At 46.4% G+C, this 23530-nt stretch overlaps 1 protein-coding gene across 2 annotated transcripts in view; it reads right to left on the bottom strand.

The window, feature by feature from the left end:
* Positions 1-490: 490 nt before the first annotated feature.
* The window catches only part of OIT3 (oncoprotein induced transcript 3), a 652664-nt gene continuing 629624 nt past the window's right edge, over positions 491-23530 (bottom strand). Inside the window, exon 9 of one of the 2 annotated variants that reach the window (XM_069612179.1) lies at positions 491-1087. In XM_069612179.1, coding sequence (XP_069468280.1) covers positions 911-1087 — 177 coding nt within the window. In that variant the 3' untranslated portion in view covers positions 491-910. The remainder of the gene's footprint in view (positions 1088-23530) is intronic. The other variant, XM_069612178.1, reaches the window with a different exon arrangement.

Below are 23530 nucleotides of genomic sequence, written 5' to 3'. Positions count from 1 at the left end.
GACATCCTGACAGTAAAATGTGTGCAAAGCATGAGGCATCTATACAGCTTTGGACAGTTTCATTGTTTAAGTTTGGGTTGTTGAACAAAGGACCGGCCCAGCTGCTGCACGCATCTAAACACTGCATCCCTATGCTATAATTTATCAAATGTGGAGGGGTGGGGATTTGGCCCACGTGTCTACACCGAACGGTGCTCCAGCAAGACAGTTTTTGTTGGAGCACAGCTCTGTCTTGTTCCGGCTAATTCCTCGCCTGCCTGCATCGAGCAATTATGAAGAAGTACTATTTACTTTTCATCAGTTTATTCTTACAAATCAAGTGGGCATAATCTACCCATACGAAACAAACAGTCACAAGCATACATCTCACGGGGACAAATAAACCGACACACTCATATCAGTGACAACCATCAGGCACATTTCCAGATGCATTCGGGGCCTACCCGGTTACTGTTTCTGATTCATTGCTTTTAAATGGAAAGAACTGTGTGAAAAATGTGCATCACGCGGGGAAAGCAAAGCAATTTATTTATGAAAATTATCATGTAAGATACACATTGAATAATACATGTAAAATCATGTGAACATTTTGTTTAGAGAGTAGATTAAATGACATTCACCAAAGCTTTTTTTAAAGAGCAGAAAGCTTCTATTTTATTTTACAAAATAATCTTTGCACATTTAATTTCTATGTATATATTATATTTATAATAAATCATTTTCCGCGTGGCGGGTTCTTCTTAAATATAGCTCTTGCAAGTAGCTACACATCAGGATATCGGGCATGAATCGAGGATGGCGTGCACAATTGCCTTGTCAAAATATTCATTTAATTAGAAAGCCATTAGAGAGTGTATGCCGGTACTTGGGGCCTGAGGCGGTGGAGCACTGAAGATTGTCAGCAGGGTTGCTACTCCTCCATGTCAATGCGAATGGGACCACCAGACAGGAAATGGTTGCCCAGGTGACGAGTTTCCACTTCCTCCGAGTCGGTCGACCTGCGCATACGTCTTCGGCAGCCTTCTGCACAGCGTGACCGCTCATCAAGGGCCCCGCACACAAGCACGCGGCAGTGCAAAAACACTTCCTAGATCGGGCGAAAGGCATTGAAAATTAGCATGTAACCATCTCAACTAATTACATATATTAGTTACCATGCGTGACTCTGGCTCATGCACTAGAACACTGACGAGCCAAGTATTGACATATCGTAATGATACATGTTCACAATATGAAAGTAAAGAATCAGTATTGATTCACACACTTTTCTTAGAGTGCGCAAGTCAGTTGCCGCTCTGCAGAGGCACCGTGCATTTTCAAAGTGCCAGAATGTAATTGCGCTGCCTAATTAGAAGGCATCAACGAATCGTGCCTCTACGTGTGAACATTAATTTGCAGTTGTTTTGGCTGATGCTGCCAGTCCCACTGTTGCGGCTCTGCCTGGTGTTGGAGATGCTCCAGGGAACAGGCTAAGCAGCTATTCTAAGTCTCGGCTCCAGATAGAGCAAATGTCTGCTAGTCACATGTACTAAGCCAGTCAGGACAGAAGCTGAATGTAATGTTTCATACTGCATGAGAATCCAGTGCTAAGTTTAGAAACAGACTCGGCTTGATATAGAAGGTTTCACAGAGCGGCCATTTTATGCTGGCAGAGACACCACAGCGCTCTGAAGATGGCTGCAAGTGACCACATGCAATATAAGAAATAAAATAGTGTCTGTTTTTAGTGTGGAAAGAATGTTCAGAAGTAAGTGATTAGGTTTCTATTGAAAAGCACAGATAGAGCATCCCACGACTTGACATAATTTCCCAGCAGGTGGCAATGGCATACATGCCAACCCTCCTGACAAAGGCGGGAGACTCACGATTTTTTCATTAGAAATACTGCTATTTTTTACCATCTGCCGCCTAAAATAACTATATCCCTAATGCAATCCTATGGGAAAAATGCATTCTCCTGATTTCTGTTGTGAAATCTCCCTCTCAGGGGCTCCAGAATGTTGGCATGTTTGCAATAGGGCCAGATACAGGCATCATCGCCTGCTCCTTCTGTAAAAACCTTGGACTGTTGCTAACATCAGCTGACCTTCTTATACAGGGTAACGTGTCCATTTAAAGTAATGGCAAGATTTCAGAGCTTTTTGGATTTCTCTATGATCCTGGAGAGCTATAGGCCTGGACAATCATTCCAGATACAAATATATTTCAATAATATATATTGACATATATGAAGGAGAGCAGGCTTGTGGAAGGTAGCAGAAATGTGTCTGGAATTTCCTTCTTGGCATGACATTTATAATTCATTTAAAGCTGGTTTCTAACATAAAAAATATTCTCTGGTTAAAAATAAAAATGCTTCCTTAGTCTTGCCTCCCACAACATGCCTTCCCCTACTCTTCTGAGTGGATGACGGCATTTTTCAAAGTCTATCTGTCTGTCTGTCTGTCTGTCTATCTATCTGAGTGGCAAAACCTGTTGTGACTGGGGCAACCTAAAGAGAATGGGAAGGGGTGGAGACATACATGGTTAAAGAACAGTACTTTCACCATGTATGTCCCCGCCCTCTCCATTCTGTTTGGTTGTCCCTGTCACAAGAGGATTTGCCATTGGGCCTTTCATGTGTCCTTTCAGATTTAGCAAGTGCAAGGTATTGCAGATCCCTGCTGTTGAATCTGACTTGTCTTGTTAACTTTGGCACTAATAGGTGCATATTTTGTTCTGTACATTCTTGTGAATATTGTATTGATGTCAGAGATTTTTGGGACAGTTAATGCACATAGAGGATAGCAATTTATACTCATGGTTGGCTTATTACACAATAAATATTACCGGTGGTAAGCTCACTTTAGAGCTTGCCTACTAAAATGCCAGAAAAGAAGTGATATGGCTGAATTTAGCCACTCAAAGAGTGGATACAGTTACTGACATAACATTTCCCAAATTGCCAGTAGAATTCAATCAAATACTCTGTGTGCTACGCAAATCAAAAGAGTGCATTATTGAAATATATATCATGCGCAGAACCCCTTTTCAGCGGTTAAGCTCAGCCATATCACTTCTTTTCTGGCTCCCTGTGAGCCCTCTTGTTTCAAAGATTACAGGCAAGAAGATGATTGAGTGTCATGGCCCAAACATAATCTGATGAGTCTATCATGAATGTCATAGTGGGTTCTGGTGTGCAAAATGTAGTGACTACCCACATTCTGGATTGGGGCCACCAGAGGATGCCAGTCTTGGTTTCCTGAGAAATAGCAAAATGTGAGATTTGGAAAGAGAACTTGGATCCACAGTACGCTGCTAGGTGTAGTTGCATGCGACTCACCATAAGCCGAGCAAAATGCACGGCTTCGATGAACAAGAAAGTCAGGCCCAACTACTTGATGTTGAGTGCTTCATTATGGTGTTGCGTTAGCAGGTGAAGTCACATATTCTCTAGTGCCCAAATCATTCTGCTTAGGGAAACACTTGTATTGTGGAGAATGTACCACAAACATTCAATTAGCTGATGTAACATAGACTCTGCCCATGCTTCAGAGAGGAGTGGTGCATTGTTGATCGTCTCACTGAGGGAAAACAGAAGATTCTGAAAAGAGACGTGAGTGTCTTGAGAATTTACACCAGACTGGAAGCACAGACCAGCATTCCGTCCAGATAACCTGGATCAGAGGCATTGCTAGGGGGGGCTGAGGGTGCTATAGCCTCTGGTCTTTTGGTTGTAGCCCCCAATAGAAGCTCAGGGACTACAACCAAAAGGCTATAGCTAGCCCCGAATAACGCCAGTCCCGACATTAGCTTAGCCCCTGATCTTTTCCAAACCTAGCAACACCCCTGACCTGGATGGATATTTATCACTACTACTGCCATGAAGAGTGGTTAAGAGGCAGTGCTGAGGCAAAAAGGGAGGACACCCTAGTGGTACTGGGTTTCCTCCGTGATGCAAACCAAAGGTAACTGCAATGAGGTGAATACATTAGCATGTGTAGTGCCATAACCGGGGATAGTCAACTCAAGACCACGCCCCTGGTTTTATTTGTTTCTTTGACACAAAAGTAAAACAGGGGATTAGGTTTGACTGAAACCATGGGGTGGGGTTCAGGAATAGGTAAGAATAAATCAGCTTCTTTGGGGCTGTGATGCTCAATGGGCCTCATTACGAGGCCGACGGTAGCCTGCCGTTGCGACCGGCAGGTTACCACCAATCTCCTAACACTGGATCTGCCACCTGACTTCCCGGTGCCACCACCAGGACTTTACAAGCTTGGCGGAGCAGGAAATCAGACAGCAGGTTTTGTAAGTCCCCATTCCCATGAAGTCCCATAGGACTCCATGGGAATGGGGACTCAGAAGCACCAGCACTGTTGCTAACGGTACCAGTGCTTCCATGGCAACTCTGCCTGCTGGGGCCGCTGTGCCCAGCAGGGTCAGACCTGTCTCAGGCGCAGCAGACCCGGCAGGAAAACTCGTAGTGTGGTGGTCCGGAAACAAGGGTGCTGGTAATCTTACCGGCACCCTTGTTTCCGGACCGCCACACTCGTAATGTGGCCCAATATTTCCTTTTCTCCCCCTGGACAAATCCACATTCCCAGCAGTAAACAGTCACACCCAGTCTTGGGGGGGGGGGGGGGGGGCAGAGGAGGGATCTGCCTAGGTGAAGAAGGGAGCGATAAGGCTGAAGATGGGGCAGAACAACAGAAACCGGGAGGTGGAGAGGGGAAGAAGATGGCAGGAGATGGAGAAGAGAAACACAGGAGTCAATCCAAAATACAATAAAAGGCAAAGTCGGAGGCAGCTAAGAAAGAGAATGGTGAAGCGGAGGAAAAGACAAAAAAGCAACAAAAAGAGGGGAAGGAGAACCAGAAAAGGAGAAGTCAAAGTTGATGGAAAAGAGAGAAGGGGTGAGAGTTGAGGTGGCTGGAAAGGAGGAGAGAGAACAATCGGCAAAAGCTGGAGATTAAAGAGACCATGGGCAAGAGATGAGTGGAGGAATGGTGGAATAAGGAAAGAGCGGAATGTAGGAGGAAAGGGGAGCAGCAGAAAGGAGAGGGGAAGTTGGGCAAATCCTCTGAGATTCAACGCTAATCAGAATCACATAGTGGTGGAGATGGGTTAGTCGCAGATGAAGACCTGGAAGAATGACCGTCTCAGGCCTACACCACATACAAGGCAGCAAACAATTTGCTAAGTGTAGGGTTCACCAGCAGTCATAGAACCTGCCACCTGCCCCCCATACAGACCCAAGACACCAGGAGTGAACACCAAATCCATATGTTGTGTCTTGGGTCTTGATGGGGTTCGGGTGTAGCAAAGGAATAAGCTGAGAGGTGGATCAATGAGGAAGCCATAGAGGAGTGCTTGAATAAGGAGAAGAGGATGGGGAGGAAAGGTGTGAAGCCAAAAGGAGGGGAGGAATGTGGCTAAAATCCTCTGCCCATCAACCTTAAGCAAAATCAGGCTGAAGGCCTGAAAAAACTACCATCTGCACCAGGTCCGCTCCACGTACAGTGAAGAAAGAAAATGTTACTGGTTCCAGAGCCCTCCAATAGTGAAAGAGTCCACCCCCTACCCCTGTCAAGACCCAATACACGATGAGTAGTGGTGCTAGGTATTCGCAAAGTTCAGACAGTCCATTGCGACATTCTGATGAACTCCAATCAAGAAAGTGTTATGCTTGAGCTAAAACATGGCGCTGGTGCGCAGTGTATTCTGGGGGCTCTCAGAGCCATAATGGATATTTACTCCATGCCTCAGTGAAAAGCTGTACTTACTTTGCTGAGAGCTGAATTTACTTTGCTTAAGAAAACATGCTTTCCAAACCTGGTATGCAGTCAAGGACATTCTGCTGGGAAAGCTGGTTTTGCTATGTCTTGTTATGAGTTATGGGACTGTTTTCCGTGGCGTTTGTTCTTAGGAGAGGGAAGCGCTTTGCTCCTTGAGGTTACTGTCGGTTGACCCAGCTGGCAACCAACGGTTACCCATCAATGCGCAAGTGCATTACCAGAAGGTTCGAGAAATTACCACCCCTTTTTGAGGAGTGCATATATGCGGAACCCTTCAACGGTCAGACGGGACAAGTACAAAGACCTCAGTCGGAAGGGGGACGCCTTTGTCCGGCATACCTGTGGGCTGCTGTGCTCTCGGCCTGGCTGTTACCGGGGTCTTCCAGCCGCTTCTGGCGAGATGAGGGATTCAGTTACGCCCACAGTGATGCATTTTCTTTTGAATTCTCTGTCTTTTCTGTGATTTATTTCTGTGTTATCACTTGTTGCTTCCAAGCTTTGAATAAATAGCCGTATAAGTGCTCATTATTTTCTAAGCGTGCATGTGGTTGTAAGTCATTGCGTCTTCTACCTGCATTCAAAGTATTGGCTCTGCAATTGCGCTGGTGATTAATGACTGTCCGTGCACTCTGGGCGAGCAATACATTTTTGGCGACGAGGATGGGATATTTGTGATGAATTGCTCCAAATATTAAAGAATCTGTTTGAACGCAGATAGGCTTTGTTAACATTGCAAGCGAAAGTAATTTGGCAGCGAGTGTTGGACTGTGTTAATCTGTTTTTTTTTGGTGTGTGCGTGCCTGCGCGAGTGACTGCAGTGTGGAAAGGAAAAAATATATATATATATATAAAGAGGTTTTGTACATTATTGCAATGATGAATAGTTTGTTCAGGAAAAAGAGCGTTCCCGCTGACGGTGAATGTTCTGATGTTATCATTCCAGGCTGGGCTAAGAGCCCATATGATAAATTGGCCCAGGTGTGGGCATGCAGCGCGGAGCTAAGTGAAACATGGGATCAGGGATTGGGAGATGCTGATCCGTCTGATGTAATGTTGTGCTTACAACAAGTTTCAGTGGAAAGGGGAAGGGAATGTACCGCGCTGGGTAGGCGGGGTTGGGTCCTCTTGCATGCCTATAGGAAAATGCATCAAAGGAATTTGGAAATGAAAAATGATATTTTGCGACTGGAAAAAGAGTTGGCTGCAGAAAAGCAGATTGCGTTAATGCAGCAGATTCAAATGAAACTTTTCAAAGATAAAGCTGACACATATCAGGCCGTGGCCGAGAGGGCAGCAGTCAGAGTAGCCCGCTATAAGTATAGGAAAAGACAGGGAGGGGTCAACCAAAGAAAGGTGGCAGCTGTAATCGCTACCGCCGGTGTGGACTGGCATCCGGATAATTGGGATGGTGACATTTTTGACTCAACCAGTCCAGAGAGCAGCTCGGCAAATGAGTCAGATCCCAAAACGGAATTTAATCAGAAGACAGTGGTGGCTAAGCCAGTTAGAAGACGGCGAGCTGGGCCCCACCTGCAGAATCCTGCAGGCGGGGTTGTGGATTTAACCACGCTGGAGGATTACACCCAGCAGGAGGTTGGGGAAATTATTACCCGTTTGAGGCAAAAATCAGGGGAACCTTTATTGACATGGATGGTGAGATTGCTAGATGGGGACGCCGCGGGGTTGTTGGTAGATTCCACGGACTCACCGCGTTTTCTACCCTTGTCAACTGACACCAATGTACAGAAGGTCTTAAGGGCAGAGCCGCCCCCTGATGAGAATGGCCAAGATTCACAGGTGTCTTTGTTGCACCTAGCATCCCAAGCATGTAACCATAAATACCCCATTACCACAGATTGGCTTAGCGAGGAAACAAAGTGGTATACTTTGAAAGAGGCAATTCAAAAGGTCAGAGAGCATGCTATGAAAGAGGCAATTCACGTAGATGCTCCAGGACACATGGGGGCCGTGCCGCTCTCAGTTTCAACTAGAAATATGGTGATCAGAACTGCACTGCCCACATACAAAAGTGTCATTATGACTTTGCTCGTAGGTATGATGGGCAAACCCACTGATGAGGTAGTGGATGCCATTCGGCAACTTGCAGATTTAGGGGAGTGGGACAAGAGTGATGACAAGCCACAGGAGAGAGAGGGGCGTAGTGAGAGAAGAACCGAAGGCAGGAGGTAAGATAGTAGAGACTCCCAAGTGTCTAGGAAAGACATGTTTTGGGCTTTGTTAAAAGATGGTGTGCCACGAGAAGAAATTGATGGCATTGAAACTAGGGTAATGTATGAATTATACAAAAAGAGAGGGCTTGCAGCCAAAGAGCGCTATAAACAGGTTAAAAAACAGGTAGTAACCAAGCCACAGGGGGACACCTCACCTTCCGCTCCTCCTGAGGAAGAACAAGAAGAAGGGTCTATGGGGACACCTTCCCCGTACCAGCCAACATACGCTGATTTGAGGAAGGTGGTGAGTGCAATGATAGAGGCAGAGTCAGGTCACACTCATTCAAAATTTGACTAGGGTTACGGACAAGCTCCGGCAGCGTCTGCTCGCATAAAAGTTGATAGGCGGCCCCATGTTAATGTTAAGATTTTTTGGGGGCCAGGAAATACGCAAGGGTGCGAGCATTGATAGACAATGGGGCGGAGGCCTCTCTGATTCATGGCAATCCAGCACGATTCAAAGGCAGACAATTTACTATTACAGGTCTCGGGGGGAATGGAGACCCCCACAGTACAAATTGAAGTGGAGATGAAAATAGGCAATTTGAATAGGCAGAAATACCAAGTGTTGATTGTCCCGATACCCGAGTATATAATTGGCTTTGACATTCTGGAGGGGTTGACTTTGGGATTTGGAGGTAAAACGTACCAGTTTGGGGTGAGTGCATTGACCTGCACACCCATTACCGTAGGAAAATTGAAGATGCCCCAGTGCAAGTGCCTGTGGCAACCAAGCGGGTAGCAATGAAGCAATACCGCATTCCTGGGGGGCACAAGGACATTTCAGACACTATCAAAGGGTATGTATGTGGAGGCGGGTGTGTTACTCCCTATCACTACCGCATGGAACAATCCTCTCTGGCCTATCAAAAATGGGGATGAGTCTTGGAGGATGACGGTGGATTACCGTGAGTTGAATAAACACACTCCTCCCTTAGTGCCCGCGGTCCCAGATGCCATTGCCTTGATTGAGAATGTCCAAAAGTTTGAGGGGACTTGGGCCCTCATTAGGACCCAGGCGTTAAGGGGTTTACGGCGCCGTAAACGGCGCCGACCCTTAACGCCTGATTCCAAGGTCCCTTTGCGGGATGGTGATTTTAACGCCTGCTTTTTGCAGGCGTTAAAACCCATGCCGCAAAGGGACCTTGGTGCTAATTACGCCACCGTAATTTACGGTGGCGTAATTAGCGCCTTTCCCCATTCCCATTATGCCCTATGGGGCAAAAATGGGAATGGGCAAGGGTAAAATAGGAAATGGGGATTTACCGCCCCACTCACCTTGGAATGGGGCGGTAAATCCGCCATCCACCATGGTGTAAACATAGTTTACACCATGGTGGTAAGGGTACGACCCAGGCGGTAACTTACCGCCTGGGTCGTAATGAGGGCCTTGGTATGCAGTGGTAGATTTAGCCAATGCATTTTTCTCTGTGGCAATTGCTGAAGAGTGCCAAGAGCAGTTTGCATTTTCTCACAGCGGGCGTCAGTACACCTTTACAAGGTTACCTATGGGGTACATACATAGCCTGACAATCTGTCACCGGCTGGTGGCAGAGCACTTAGACAAGATACCGTGTAAACCTGACATACAAATCTCTCACTACATTGATGATATTTTGATTCAGGGCAAGGATGAGCGCAGTGTGCAAAACAAGTTAGAAGTCATTATGGAAGGATTGAAGAAGGAAGGGTGGGAGATTAACCCGAATAAAATTCAAGGCCCAGCTGAAACAGTGAAATTCCTAGGGATTCAGTGGCATAATGGGCATTGAGAAATGGTGCCGAAGGCCCGACAGAAAATACTTGAGTTCACCACTCCAATGAACAAAAAGCAAGCTCAGCAGTTCATAGGGCTGTTTGGGTTTTGGAGACAGCACATTCCCCATCTAGGGCAGATAATGGCCCCCCTCTACAAAGTGACACGAAAGAAATATGAGTTTCAGTGGGGGGAAGAGCAGCAGAAAGCATTTGATTTGGCGAAAGACACCGTGCAGCAGGTGCTTGATCTATGGCCATTAAAGGAAGGCGAAGTGGAATTGAATGTGTCTGTACAAGACAATTATGCTAACTTGAGAGTGTGGCAGAAACAGGACAGGAAACGTGTGCCATTGGGGTTCTGGAGTCGTAAGTTACCCGATGCTGGTAACTCATACACTCCGTTTGAGAAGCAGTTGCTGGCATGTTATTGGGCCCTTTTTGATACCGAGCAAATGACGGTGGGCCATGATGTATTGATGAGGCCAGAAATACTGATTATGCAATGGGTACTGAGCTCTCCTAAAACACATAGAATAGGACATGCTCAAGAAGCCAGCATAATTAAATGGAAATGGTACATTTAAGGCAGAGCCAAATCAGGGAAGGGTGGAGTTGCAAAATTACATGAGCAAGTAGCCAACATACCGCCCTCAGATTACGTACCACCGGAAGTGCCTGAAAAACGCAAGTCTCCCGTGAAATGGGGAGTACCTTCTGGCGATTTGACCGTGGAGCAGACAGAGCATGCCTGGTTCACAGATGGCTCGGCCCGATATGTGGGAACCGAGTGATACTGGAAAGCGGTGTCGTACAATCCCAAGACAAAAAAGATTTTAACAAGTCAGGGAAAGGGAAGAGCAGTCAGTTTGCAGAGCTTTACGCAGTTTACCAGGCATTGAAAGAAGAGACCCCTGGTCGATTTCATTTGTACACGGATTCATGGTCAGTGGCGAATGGGTTGGCAGTGTGGTTGCCAACCTGGCAAAAGAATGGGTGGAAGATTCATTCAAAAGAGTTGTGGGGAAAAGAACTGTGGCAAGATATTGCAGAAATGTTAACACAAAGTGAAGTCACTGTGTATCGTGTGGACGCGCATTGTGTTACAGACTCATTAGAACGTTGGTTCAATTCTCTTGCAGATGAACACACCAAGATTTCATCTGTGGATGCGGAGGCTCAGGAAGAGGATTTGGAGGGTTTGTCCAAGTGGGCTCACCAGAAATGTGGGCACCTTGGAGAAAAGGATCCTATCAGGTGGGCACGAGCTCGAGGAATCAGTATTCCTCTAGAGGTAGTGAAAACAATCATTTTGCAATGTCCAGTGTGCCAACACCAACAGCATAGGCCTATCCCTCAGATTGTTCGGGGTACATTGCGAAGAGGAAAATTACCAGGTCAAATTTGGCAGATTGATTATATCGGTCCACTGCCAATTAGTAAAGCTTGTCAGTATGCATGCACTATTGTGGATACATACTCAGGACACATGATGGTTTTGCCGTGCAAGCGTGCCACACAACTGAACACCATTAGGTTGCTAGATCAGATCATATTGCATTACAGAGTGCCTTTGCAGATTCAAAGTGACAATGGGTCACACTTCAAAGGCAAATTGATTCAGGAATATTGTCAGGAAAAGAGCATTGAATGGCTCTACCATGTGCCTTATTACCCTGCTGCTTCAGGACTGATTGAACGAATTAATGGTTTGTTGAAAGAACAGCTGCGCAAATCTGGAGATGGCAATTTGGCAGGCTGGCGTAATCGTGTGTTTGATGCAGTGCAAGTGCTAAACTATAGGCCTGTGAATGAGCATGAAACTCCTTTGATGCGGCTAATGACTCCTGCTTTACAGATTCAACCCAACTCAGTCAGAGAAACCCTATTGTACTGGGAAATTACCCCGGGTTCTTTAGCTCCCTATCGGCCGACTCCAGAGTCAGCAGGGGGTAGACTTGCCTTCCCATGAGGAAATCAGATTAGACCCAAGAGGGATTGTCGTAATTGAAACAGGGATTGGAGTACAAATTCCCCCAGAGCATATGGGATGGATTGCCCCTAGATCTGGCCTAGCATTGAAGGGAGTTCAAGTGTTGGGAGGAGTCATTGATGCCGATTACCAAGGTGAGATCAAAGTCATCCTGATAATTAGTGGGGACCAATTGTTACCGATCCACAAGGGCGATCGGGTGGCCCAACTAATTATTATCCCCGTTAAGTTGTCCATGATTAAGAAGGGGGAGCCTCCTACAGTGTTAACTACCCGTGGAGATCGTGGTTTTGGCTCTTCAGACAGTATGGTACCGGGTGCGTCATTGCATCAGGCAAAGACCAAGTAGTTTTAGTGATGGAGCCCGGTAGAAAGAAATGGCAATATGTGCCCGCAGACAAATGTTACCTAAGAGAGTGATTTACAACACATATCTCTTTTCTGGGTTTGCCTTGTAGATCCTGTGTCTGGCTGGTGTAATTGTGGTACTAAATGGACTCCGTTCGGGAGAGTCAAACGGTATGCTGCTACCAATGACAAATGTCACATCTGTGCCAACGATCAAGGAGAAACTGATAATGATGGGTAATGATGTCCATACGCAGCCCTATGCCGATGCCGAAAAGCCAGCCAGACTGAAGACATGGATTCGTGACATGGATTCGTGACATGCGGCAAACACGTCAGGCGCAAGTGAAAACAACATTGATGGCAGTTATGCGAGGGGCATCTTCAGGACGGCGAAAATATTCTCCAATGATCACCCAAACGGAGAATATGTGGACATACCTGGCACAACAGGTGCTCAACATTACGCACTTTTACCTTACTGATGTGCCCAATGCTGAAGCCTTACTGACTACGTGCTTAGTAGCAGTGCCAACGCCAGTTCCGGTTCTAAAGCATATTTTCGGCGTCACGCACAATGATTCTTTGGTTCAAGGTTCCGATATCAGGAAATCCTTTTCCATCTATGTGTACTGCAGGTTTTGCCAGGAAACAGATCGCAAATGGAGAAATTTGACACGTATTATAACCTATAATATAACTCAAGGCAATGTGTATTACCTTATGACATGCAATGTAAAAGAAATTGGCAAATGCCAACAGCTCAATTTAACCAAACAGCAAAATCAAACTGTGTTCGAGAAACGATTGTGTTCACGAGTTCCACGCATATGTACCAGTGTGAATAACACTATGTCTTGTATTCATACAGTGATAGCTGCCAGTCATCTGAATCATGTGAAACTTCCAACCGGATGGCTCTTTTCATGTGATAACATCACATACACTTATATTCCAGCTAACATTTCCGGAGGTCAATGTGCCTTAACTCGATTAGGACTAATGATGTTCCCTTTACACCCAGCGATATCTCTAGGCAAAAGGTCAACTTTTGAGTATGTTGGTCTATCCCCCAATTGTGATTCACATGTGCATTTGCTATCAGAAGCTGAGGTTCTAGCATTAACCCTTTCATTAGTGAGAGTTTGGGGTTTAGCTGCTGGGGGTTACAAATCTTTGATCAAATTAGCATGTTTAGTAGTCAAAGGACTCAATCATACTTCTCAAGTATTAGAAGAGTTACTCCTTAATGGCAAAGTTATTAGAAAAGCAACTTTGCAAAACAGGCCTGCTGTTGATTATCTATTGCTAAAGCATAATTTAGGTTGTATCGCAGTTGAAGGTATGTGTTGTTTCAATCTAAGTGACCATTCACGATCCATTGAAAGTCATATTCGAGGTTTGAGGGATCTCATTTCTCAAGTGTCCCAAGATCATACTGGGAATTGGTGGGATTGGTTATTTTCATGGATTCCTGATATTGAGGGTACACTGCGTTATGCTTTTGCTTGTATTTGCATTATATTAGCTATCATAATAGCTTGTTGTTGTTGTATTCAATGCATTCCCAACTTAGTTTTAATATTTCGTTGGTTTCAGAGACCGGCTCCTCTGCCACTGGGCTATGGAAGATAAATATCCAAGGGTGGAATTGTTATGCTTGAGCTAAAACATGGCGCTGGTGCGCAGTGTATTCTGGGGGCACTCAGAGCCATAATGGATATTTACTCCATGCCTCAGTGAAAAGCTGTACTTACTTTGCTGAGAGCTGAATTTACTTTGCTGAAGAAAACATGCTTTCCAAACCTGGTATGCAGTCAAGGACATTCTGCTGGGAAAGCTGGTTTTGTTATGTCTTGTTATGAGTTATGGGACTGTTTTCCGTGGCGTTTGTTCTTAGGAGAGGGAAGCGCTTTACTCCTTGAGGTTACTGTTGGTTGACCCAGCTGGCAACCAACGGTTACCCATCAATGCGCAAGTGCATTGCCAGAAGGTTCGAGAAATGACCACCCCTTTTTGAGGTGTGCACATATGCGGAACCCCTCAACGGTCAGACGGGACAAGTACAAAGACCTCAGTCGGAAGGGGGAACGCCTTTGTCCGGCATACCTGTGGGCTGTTGTGCTCTCGGCCTGGCTGTTACCGGGGTCTTCCAGCCACTTCTGGCGAGATGAGGAATTCAGTTACGCCCACGGTGATGTATTTTCTTTTGAATTCTCTGTCTTGTCTGTGATTTATTTCTGTGTTATCACTTGTTGCTTCCAAGCTTTGAATAAATAGCCGTATAAGTGCTCATTATTTTCTAAGCGTGCGTGTGGTTGTAAGTCATTGCATCTTCTACCTGCGTTCAAAGTATTGGCTCTGCAATTGCGCTGGTGATTAATGACTGTCCGTGCACTCTGGGCGAACAATACAGAAAGACTCTGCCAAATGCCAAAAAGGAAGGGCAGGGCACACAAAACCTCAAAGATTGTGCGTGACTGTTTACCACCGGGAAGGTGGATTTGTCCAGTGGACAGAGGGGAGAACTGAGGATCACAGTCCTTAGAAAGGCTGATTAATTTGTACCTAATCCCAACCCCATCATGTTGCTCGGTTAGACCGAATGCCTTGCATTTTACTATTTGGTTCAATAAACAAACTGAAACAGTCCATGGCTTCAAGTTGTCGGTTGCGCCCCTGGCTATGATGTATGCTGCCCGAAGTGGGATCACAGACCCCGACTAAGTAAAAAAAGTAAAAAGTGGGCCAAACCTACATTCCCAATCCATAGGTAAGTGACCTAGTGGAGCAAGACACACAAATTCTTCTTTCACTCTATGGGGTAAACAAGGGATTGGTTTGAAGACTGGTGGGCACACTGCAAAACCCTTCCCCACTAGAATCAGGTGCCTTGTCCCTCTTCAACCTTTAGACAGACTGCATCCTCCACTCCTCAAAGGAGAAGATCATCTTTGTCCTAGGGACGGGTGAAGAAGAACAACTTGCCATTATGGTCTAAGAAGATCCCAATCTGGAAGATCATGAAATCACATCCTGATTGGTCCGCCACATATCTTACATGGTAAAACCCTCCCAGCCTATTCGCAGGTATATCAACACTATGCCTACATCTGCATGATGGTACGGTGTGAGCCAATCTGCATCCAGAGACAATAAAATTCAAGAATGCTCAGCCCCCGATCCCACCACAACACCGTTAACTCCAAAAAGTCTGTATGTAACTGTGACCCAAGCCACTCCAGTATGGGAGATGTTGGAAATCCTCCTTCAGGAAATGCTAAGGAGACAACTAATAGTGATCACAAAGTTAAAGGAGTCAGACGCCCTGGCCATCATGCTCCTCTTCCCATGCTGGTGACCCTTCAAATGTACAGTTTAAGAGAAGAACCTGATGCCTTTTATATATTTCAAAGAAGTCACTAAATCTTGTAGATTGGAGAAAGACCACTGAGGTCACTTCATCTCTCCCCTCCTGACAGGTGAGCTTCAGACAGCCTATCAATTCTTGAACCTAGATAGATTGACTGGGTACAGCGATCCAGGAAAGGCATCCTGGAGCAGGTGGGCCATGGCCCAGGCAACCATTTACACATACTGCACAGCGTACGCTTGGAGCTGGCAGAAGCACTTAGACAACGGTGCTATAGGACCCAAAGTGGCATGCAGGTAGACACCATGGCATTGGGAAAGTGGACAGAAGTTCAGAACCATTCCAATCAGTAACCTCCCTGAATTTGGCACTCCAGGGGATATCCTCAAGTGTATGCTTTATTGTACTGCTTGGTGTGCAGGGGAACCGCGATGCCGACCTCTGCCTGGAGGACCAGAAAGGGCAATCATAAAATGCATGTCTCTGGGAACTTCAGACATATTGCCCATGCCTGTCCAGACAAGCCCCAAGAGGCACCAATGGATATGAGCTATTCTAAAGCAAACCTGCTATTGGTGGACAAAGAATAATGGGGGCTGGGACAGGAAGACCCGGATGAAGGTCCGAAAGAACAGCTGGAAATGTTCATACACAGGGCGGGTGGTGAACACTGCAACATCCCAGAGAAAGTCAACAGGCACTTGAGGGCAGGACCAGTCCTTCCTGGCTGACTGCTCACCAAAAGATTGCTCCCCATCACCTTTGTCTAAAGAGACAAGGAAACCCATCCAAATGTACAGTTTGTGCTGCAGGTAGAAAACATAAAGACCCCAATTGAGGAGGTGGTAATGCAGGCATGCCCAAAAACGTATCTGTGGAACTGACCTTCCAACTTTGCCACATGGAAGCTGACCAGAATACTTCAAGAACAAACCTGTCTGACTGGTTGGTGGATGATGGTCTAAGAACATGGCAATGACCATGGGACTTTATAAGGCAGGCCCTGTAATTCTTTTTCACAATATCCCAAATTCCCAACGACCGCTGGTGACCGCCAACCACTGTGTGATGCAGGAACTAGAGGGGATATATGAAGGAACCTGTAGGTTTTCCAGTCCATCCGCAGTTATGTATGTATTCCCCAGCATATTGTCACCAAACCCCCCAAGCAGCATAGAGATAGAGTACAATATGAGCGAAGCAATCAAAACGCACACTAACTGTAAAATGTGCAGAGGTGCTGTTATGGACGTCCACGGGTTGTAAGTGAGGCCTGGTATACAAAGAAACATCAGCTTGCTCACATGGCTAAAGTCGCTGTCCAGAGACCATATGCTTCTGCTCATGAAGAATGTGAGCCTTCAGAAATATTATAGTAGAGAGCAGGACATGCTTGTAGTAAGCAAAAAAAAGATGGCGGCTGAATGTTGTAAAAAAAGGAAAACCCTCCAGAGTGGAAGAAATTCCATGGAACAGCGCATTTGACCCATGTTCGTTCTCAGTAGATGGGCTCCCACACTCCTTTGTAATTTTGTAAAAATTGGGGTTTCACCCTAAGTAACCCAGGGTAATCCAGACGGGGACTCCTTGCTAACTTTGCCTAAGAGAGGCTCATCTTCACCTCTTCTTTCTCCTATCTTTGCTCCTCTCTCTCCCATCTCCGCTCTTCCCTCCACCCCTGCTCCTGTCTCCCTCCTCCACTCCTCCTACCTCCTCTGCTGCTCTTTCTTTTTTCTCTGCTCCTTTTTCTCAAACGTCCACCTTCCCCACGCTCTGCGTTTGCCTTCCTTCATTGCTGCACTGCCACAATGCAAGGCACCTCATTGCTCTCCATACTTCTAACTCCCAAGGTATTGATTCGGCTGACTCTTAATGCATATAGTGGCTCAGGCCTGGATATCTAAATTGGACAAGTGCATTCAGCTGTGATTGTGGTGCAAGCATGTTAGGTGATTGGTTGCTATTGGTTTGAAGTACAGGTGAACAAACTTCGCTTACTATCCGCGCCCCACGACCTCACTATATAACACATCAATATGTGAAGTTCATATTGTACGTTCCATTGGATGAAGGAAAGGATGAAACTCTAGGATTGTCCATTGACCCTCATTCTTTTTCTTCGCCACTGAGAGTTGGACTGACGATTGCGAGGACAAGAAGATTGGAAGGGGAAATTGAAGCAGTCAATCTGACCCATGACAATTGACAAAGAAAACACAACAGATCTTTCAAATTGACTTCCAAGCCTTGGTCTCTGAAACGATTCTACATAAAATAGCGGAAATAAAATAACTACATCAAAAAAAGCGAGATTTTTATAGTCGGATTCTGGAGGAAAAAAATATTTTTGGTTAGTTTTTTTTTTTTTACTGCAGGGAGAGACCAACAGCCCCCTCGCCACCCCTCCCCCCTTAATGTATACCCTTACCCCAGCTCCTATCTATTTATTTAAAAAGGGTCCCAAAATCCTACAAAAATTCGACTTTACAAACTCGTTATTTTCGGCTTTGTGGTTTTTGCTTTTCGTTTTTTTGGGAGGGTGCGGGGGGGGGGTGGTGGTGGGGGGGAATATCATCTGAAACCACCATAGGGGAAGCGATGGTCATTATTTGGCCTTCTACCTGGAGGGTACACTGTGTGTGAAGAAGGCCTTCGGGTTCGGGCTGTGTTGTTTCCTGCATTGGTTTATGGCAGGCCATCCTTCCTTGGGTTTGCTATGGCACATAGAGGGGACTGTTTCAGGCTGCTTTTGGTCATAACACCTGAAGACTTGTCCGTTAGTGCAATTCTTTTGAATTTGTTAAGTTTCCCATCTGTCAATGTGTGAAAGAGTTCGACCTTATTAAACGGGAGCTCGGGGGCCACTCGATGGCTCAGAACCAGGCTATCTTGTGCACTCGTATAAGGATGCACATGCCACCAGCCCTGGGCCCATTTGATATGCGACAGACTGCAGCCGGTCCATAGGGCTCTGTTTAACATCACCATCTCCATCTTGTATCAAAGACAACAACAGAACACGTGAAGCCTGCTTCTGTGCACATTTCCAGTCGCAAAGGTGCGGCCATAATGAGAGACGGACAATGCGGAAAGGCCATGAGCCGATAGCGCAGGCGCGTAGGTGAGGAGTGTGCGCACATGCGCACTGATTCCAGCATTTTTTTTTACGTTGGCTTGCTGTAGAAAATGCCCTGGTCCCCTACCTGAAACAAGAGGGGTGCATGCTATCCACAGGAGGCATTTCAGATCAGTAGCTGGATGCATTGAGTAAAGTTCGTTCATGCGGGTAATTGGGTAAAGCCTGGGAAACTCTCTCTCTATATAAAGAAACTCAGTCCATGCAACCGATGAGGTAACAGACAAAACCCTGATCAGTATTTTTCCTTTATAGGTAAAGTTAGGTAACGCAAGAAATCAATCTACGCCTTCTGACCATAACTCCTTTCTTGTAATGGCCAAAGGCTTCATGCAGACCCTGGACCCAGGTCAGGCTCCGAACCTCAAGTCCACAATACAATGTTGAAATCACAATTAGGGGCTGAGGCGGGAGAGAGGGAAACAAGCCAACAAGCAGCAAGATAGTGGGTGAAACAAATGTAAAGGCCAGGCAAAAACATATCTGCACATTACATTAAGTTTATAGCTAACACTGCGTGCAATCCTCTCTCAGACGGAGAGTTGACTGAAAAAGTCAGCCTGGATTTCACGATGGCCGCCGAGGAGTGAAGGTGCACACCCGTGAGCTCCCAGCCGGGCCCTAGAAAGGTGGACAATAAAGAAGGACATGTCCCACAAGCAGGACATGGTGACAGAGAGAACGGCGAGCTGAAGAAGCCATGTGTGTCCTCAGCAGAATAGAAATAAGAAGAGACTCTAAACGGGCGCTCACCACCGAACAGTGAATCTACGCCAGACGGGGCGAGGCGGTCGTGCTCACTGGAGTGGGAGCCAAAGAAGTCGGCCAGGCGAGAGGACCCCTGCTAAGAGACAGTGGAGCGGAGGTGGCTGCTTACCCTTGCACTTGCCACCAGCTGGCCGCACTTGCCACCAGCTGGTCGTGCTTTTATTTATTGTCTTATTCATTTTATGTATTATTTTATGTGGTTATCTTATGCAGTGCACTGCCCCTCCCCTTTCCCCCGCACTTCTCCCGTTCCCCACTCCCCTGCACTTGCGCGATCTCAATGTCACCTCGCCTAGTAAGATCGCTGTCTCTGTGTTCACTCTCTTTCCCCTTCCTTTGCCTAATCGCGCCTTGAAAACCTTGTGTATAGGCGTATTATAAATGCCATATCATATCATATCTCCCCATGGAAACACAGTGAAGAAAAGGCTGCCTCAGTCCGCGATACGACAGAGAGCAGGCGAGGCGGAGCTCTGTCACCAGTGGAGCCCTCGCAGGAAGAATAATACTGGGCGAAGGATCCCCGAATGAGACCGGAGACTCCCAAGCCGGGCTGAGAATATGCAGAACAGCTGAGTCGTCGGAGAGATCAGCGGCAGAGGTCTCAAGCTGAAGAGGGACAGGAAAAGACGCTGAGACTGCTGACAGAGCCGACAACGGTAGGAGAGCTACACTTAACACCTTGCATATAACGGACCATACAAAGATCTAAAGGCATATTAAATTGAAAGGAGGACAGTACTGGACAGCATAAGGGCTGAATCAATAGGGAACCCAAGATCAGTAGCGCCAACGGGAGGAGACGCCTGATGTGAACCACTGCTTGAAGTGACTGTGGCAACAAGGCATAACATAAAAGGGTCAGGGAATTTAATGCAGATACAAGTCCCCAAAGAGATAGAAACTGAAAGGTAGGGGAAGCAGGGCCTGGAAGAGGCTGTGCTCCAGGGGCAGCAGAAGAAGTAACTGAGAGAGAGCAGTGACGAGACTGCGGAGAGTTGCTGATTGGAGGGAGAGGTGGCGGGGCAGTTAATGTAACACAGAGGGAAAAGCACTCAGTGTGTTAGAGTAGATACGCAGATACTGGGGCATGCACCCACTCGTAGATGCCAGATGCAAAGGGGAAACAGACCCCAGGGCAGCAGCCTTTACAGAAAAGCCATAAGAAAAACCAACTGGAAAAGCAACAGGATCCCGCAGGGACGGTGCAAGAAGATTCTGGTCAAGCGGACAGGGACGAAGAAGACACTCAGGCAACTGGGGTAATGGCCCTAAACAAAGAAGACCTACAAAAGTGCTTGCTGGGTATGGAGAAGAGAATCACAGCTTCCTTCCAGCAGCAGATTGGGAGTCTGAAAGAAGATTTGAAGTGCTCGCTGAAAGAAATCAGAGACGACATCAATACCTTGGGGAGCATGGTGGACTCAGCGGAACATGGTATGTCTGAAATGGAAAAGGAGGTGCACCAGAACTTTGAATTATTAGAGCAGATAGCCTCCGCCACACAAAATCTAAAAATACAAGAGGAGGACTTGGAAAATCGTTCAAGACGCTCAAACATAAGGATTAAAGGCTTGAGGGAGGCGACCCCGGATGCAGAGTTGAAATCTACCATGCAGCATTGCTTTGCCACCATGCTGATGTATAGCACCCCGGAGGAGATTTATCGTATACACAGAGTGGGTCCGAAGAGGAGTGGTAAAGGAAATAGGCCTACGGATGTACTGGCAGCCTTAGCGTCCTACAAGGAGAAGGAGAAAATATTAAGGGCCGTGAGAGGGCAAAAAACGATAACAATAAATGGCTCGGAAGTAAGCCCATTTCAAGACTTGCCGGCAACTACTTTACAGGAAAGGAAGGCGATGGGACCAGTACAACGAAACGGCAGGAAACAAAAAAGTCCCCTATAATGGACATTTCCCTTTGGCTTAAGATTCCACTGGGCAGGAAGACAGCAGAGAGTGACTACATGTGACGAGAGAATGGCAGTCCTTGGGTTAGAACCGGAGGACGAAGCCTCAGAGGAGAGATCCAGCGATACACAATTGAGGGGGCCCAAGCCCTGGGAATGGTCTATGGAACTTGGGAAAAGAGTAGAGAAATTGAAAGGCCGTAGAACCAGGAAATGAAGAAGAGGTGGACCTATTCAGCCCTGGCACTACAAGCAGCTAAGGGACAGTCTGAGATGGATGCTCGCGAGGGAAGTGGGGTATGCATAAAAGGGCACTTTTAAGTGCAGCAGTGATGATCCCTGAGCATGGAGGCCCGGTTGGGAGGGGATGAGGCACCACTTGGAATCCTAGACCGTTAGACTAACCTTAGGGTCCGGGAGAAACTTGGGTCAGTGCCCACTTGATGGGAAGTATCTTCGGATACCGAGTCAGACCCGGAGAGGCGAGGGTGATGGGGGGGGCAGAGGAGGGGCAGGAGGGGGGGGTAAGGGTACAGCATTTACGGATGTTCGCTATCGAAATGGAAAGGACACACCAGGAGCACATGGGTCAGGGGAGGAGTAGGTTAAAGGATTAATGGCAAGTCCATTGCAGATTTTCTCACACAATGTACGGGGCCTGAACACTCCAATAAAAAGAAAGAAGGTGCTAACTCAGATAAAGAGATGTAATGCAGATATATTCCTTCTAAAGGAGACACATATTCGGAAAGAGGATAGTCACAGGACACAAGATTTATACCAGGGAAACGCCTGTAATAAGACAGCAGGGGCAATGGTGGGCTTAAAAAATACATTGGGGGCACAAATACTTAAAACAGTAGCAGACTGGAATATTTGTGCAAGCGCAGATAGGAAAAAGAGTTATTACCATAGGCACTACATATGCCCCCAACACAGGACAATATCCCTTCCTGAACCAGGTTTTGGGGAAACTAGAACAGTTCATCGTAGGGGAAATCATTATTACAGGAGACTTCAATATGTCCTAGAACCCGGAAAGCAATAGGAGTGGACAGAGTATGCATAAGGGCACCCACCCTTCTGGGTGGTGTGAGAAAGAATGGAAGGTTTGGCATTGAAAGACTTATGTAAGGCGAAAAAGGGGCAGGAGTCGGGGTATACATGCTTCTCACATGTGCATCGCACATACTCCAAAATAGATTACGCCTGGGGGACCCACGGAATACTTGGCTCCTTAACAAACATTGAACTTGTCCCGATCTCCCAATCAGATCACACATCGATGACAATACATCTAGGGGTCTAAAGCTAAGTAATCCACTATGGAAATGGAGGTTTCCAGGGGCACTCATTAGCGATCCAGTATTATGTGAAACATTGAGGGGTAAAAGAGCAGAATACTTCGCATTGAATGATACGAATGGGGTTCCACTGAGGAGTGTATGGGATGCCTTCAAGGCGGTACTACGGCGAGAGCTGATTTCATTAAAAGCCCAAAGGTTGAAGGAGAGAGACAGACTAGAGAAAGAACCAGAGGCAGTGTTGACACAGGCACAAGGTGTATTGGCAGGCCATAAGAATAGAGAGAAATACAACAAAGTAAAGGAGGCACAGAGACAGCTGCGGCTATTGAACACCTCAAAGGCGGGGAGCGCCTTGTTAAGGCTTAAACAGCGATATATGTTGACGGCAATAAGGTGGACAAAATGCTAGCCAGACTCGTGAAGCAACAGAAGGGCCAACGGCATGTAGGAGGAATAAAACAAGTAGACGGCTTATTAATAATGGAATCGGATGGGATTACTCAGGCCTTCACAGCATATTATAAGGAGCTTTACTCCACAGGGAACCCAGAAATACAATTGGTATGGGCGTTCTTAGAAGGGATAGAACTGACCAAGATTAAGGTAGAAGAGAGGGATATTTTGGAAAGGGAAATTATGGAGGAAGAAGTGGAAAGAGCGATTAAAACTCTGCCGAGTAATAAGTCGCCAGGGCCGGACGGTTATACTGGGATGTTCTATAAGGTGTTCTGTAAAGAGGTTAAAGGTTTTCTTGCAAGATTGTTCAACACCTTTAGAAATGGGGAAGGGGTGACGAGCTCCATGACAGAGGCGAAGGTTGTTCTGTTTGAAAAACCAAATAAGGACCCCACAAATTGCGGGTCATATAGGTCTATCGCGCTATTGAAAATAGATGCCAAAATCTATACTGCGATATTAGTGGACAGAGTA

Source organism: Ambystoma mexicanum, chromosome 8, assembly GCF_040938575.1.
Source record: "Ambystoma mexicanum isolate Mex_15411 chromosome 8, UKY_AmexF1_1, whole genome shotgun sequence".
Classification (NCBI taxonomy): Eukaryota; Metazoa; Chordata; class Amphibia; order Caudata; family Ambystomatidae; genus Ambystoma; species Ambystoma mexicanum.
Note: the sequence above shows the minus strand (reverse complement) of the source record. Positions and strands in the feature narration are given on the sequence as shown.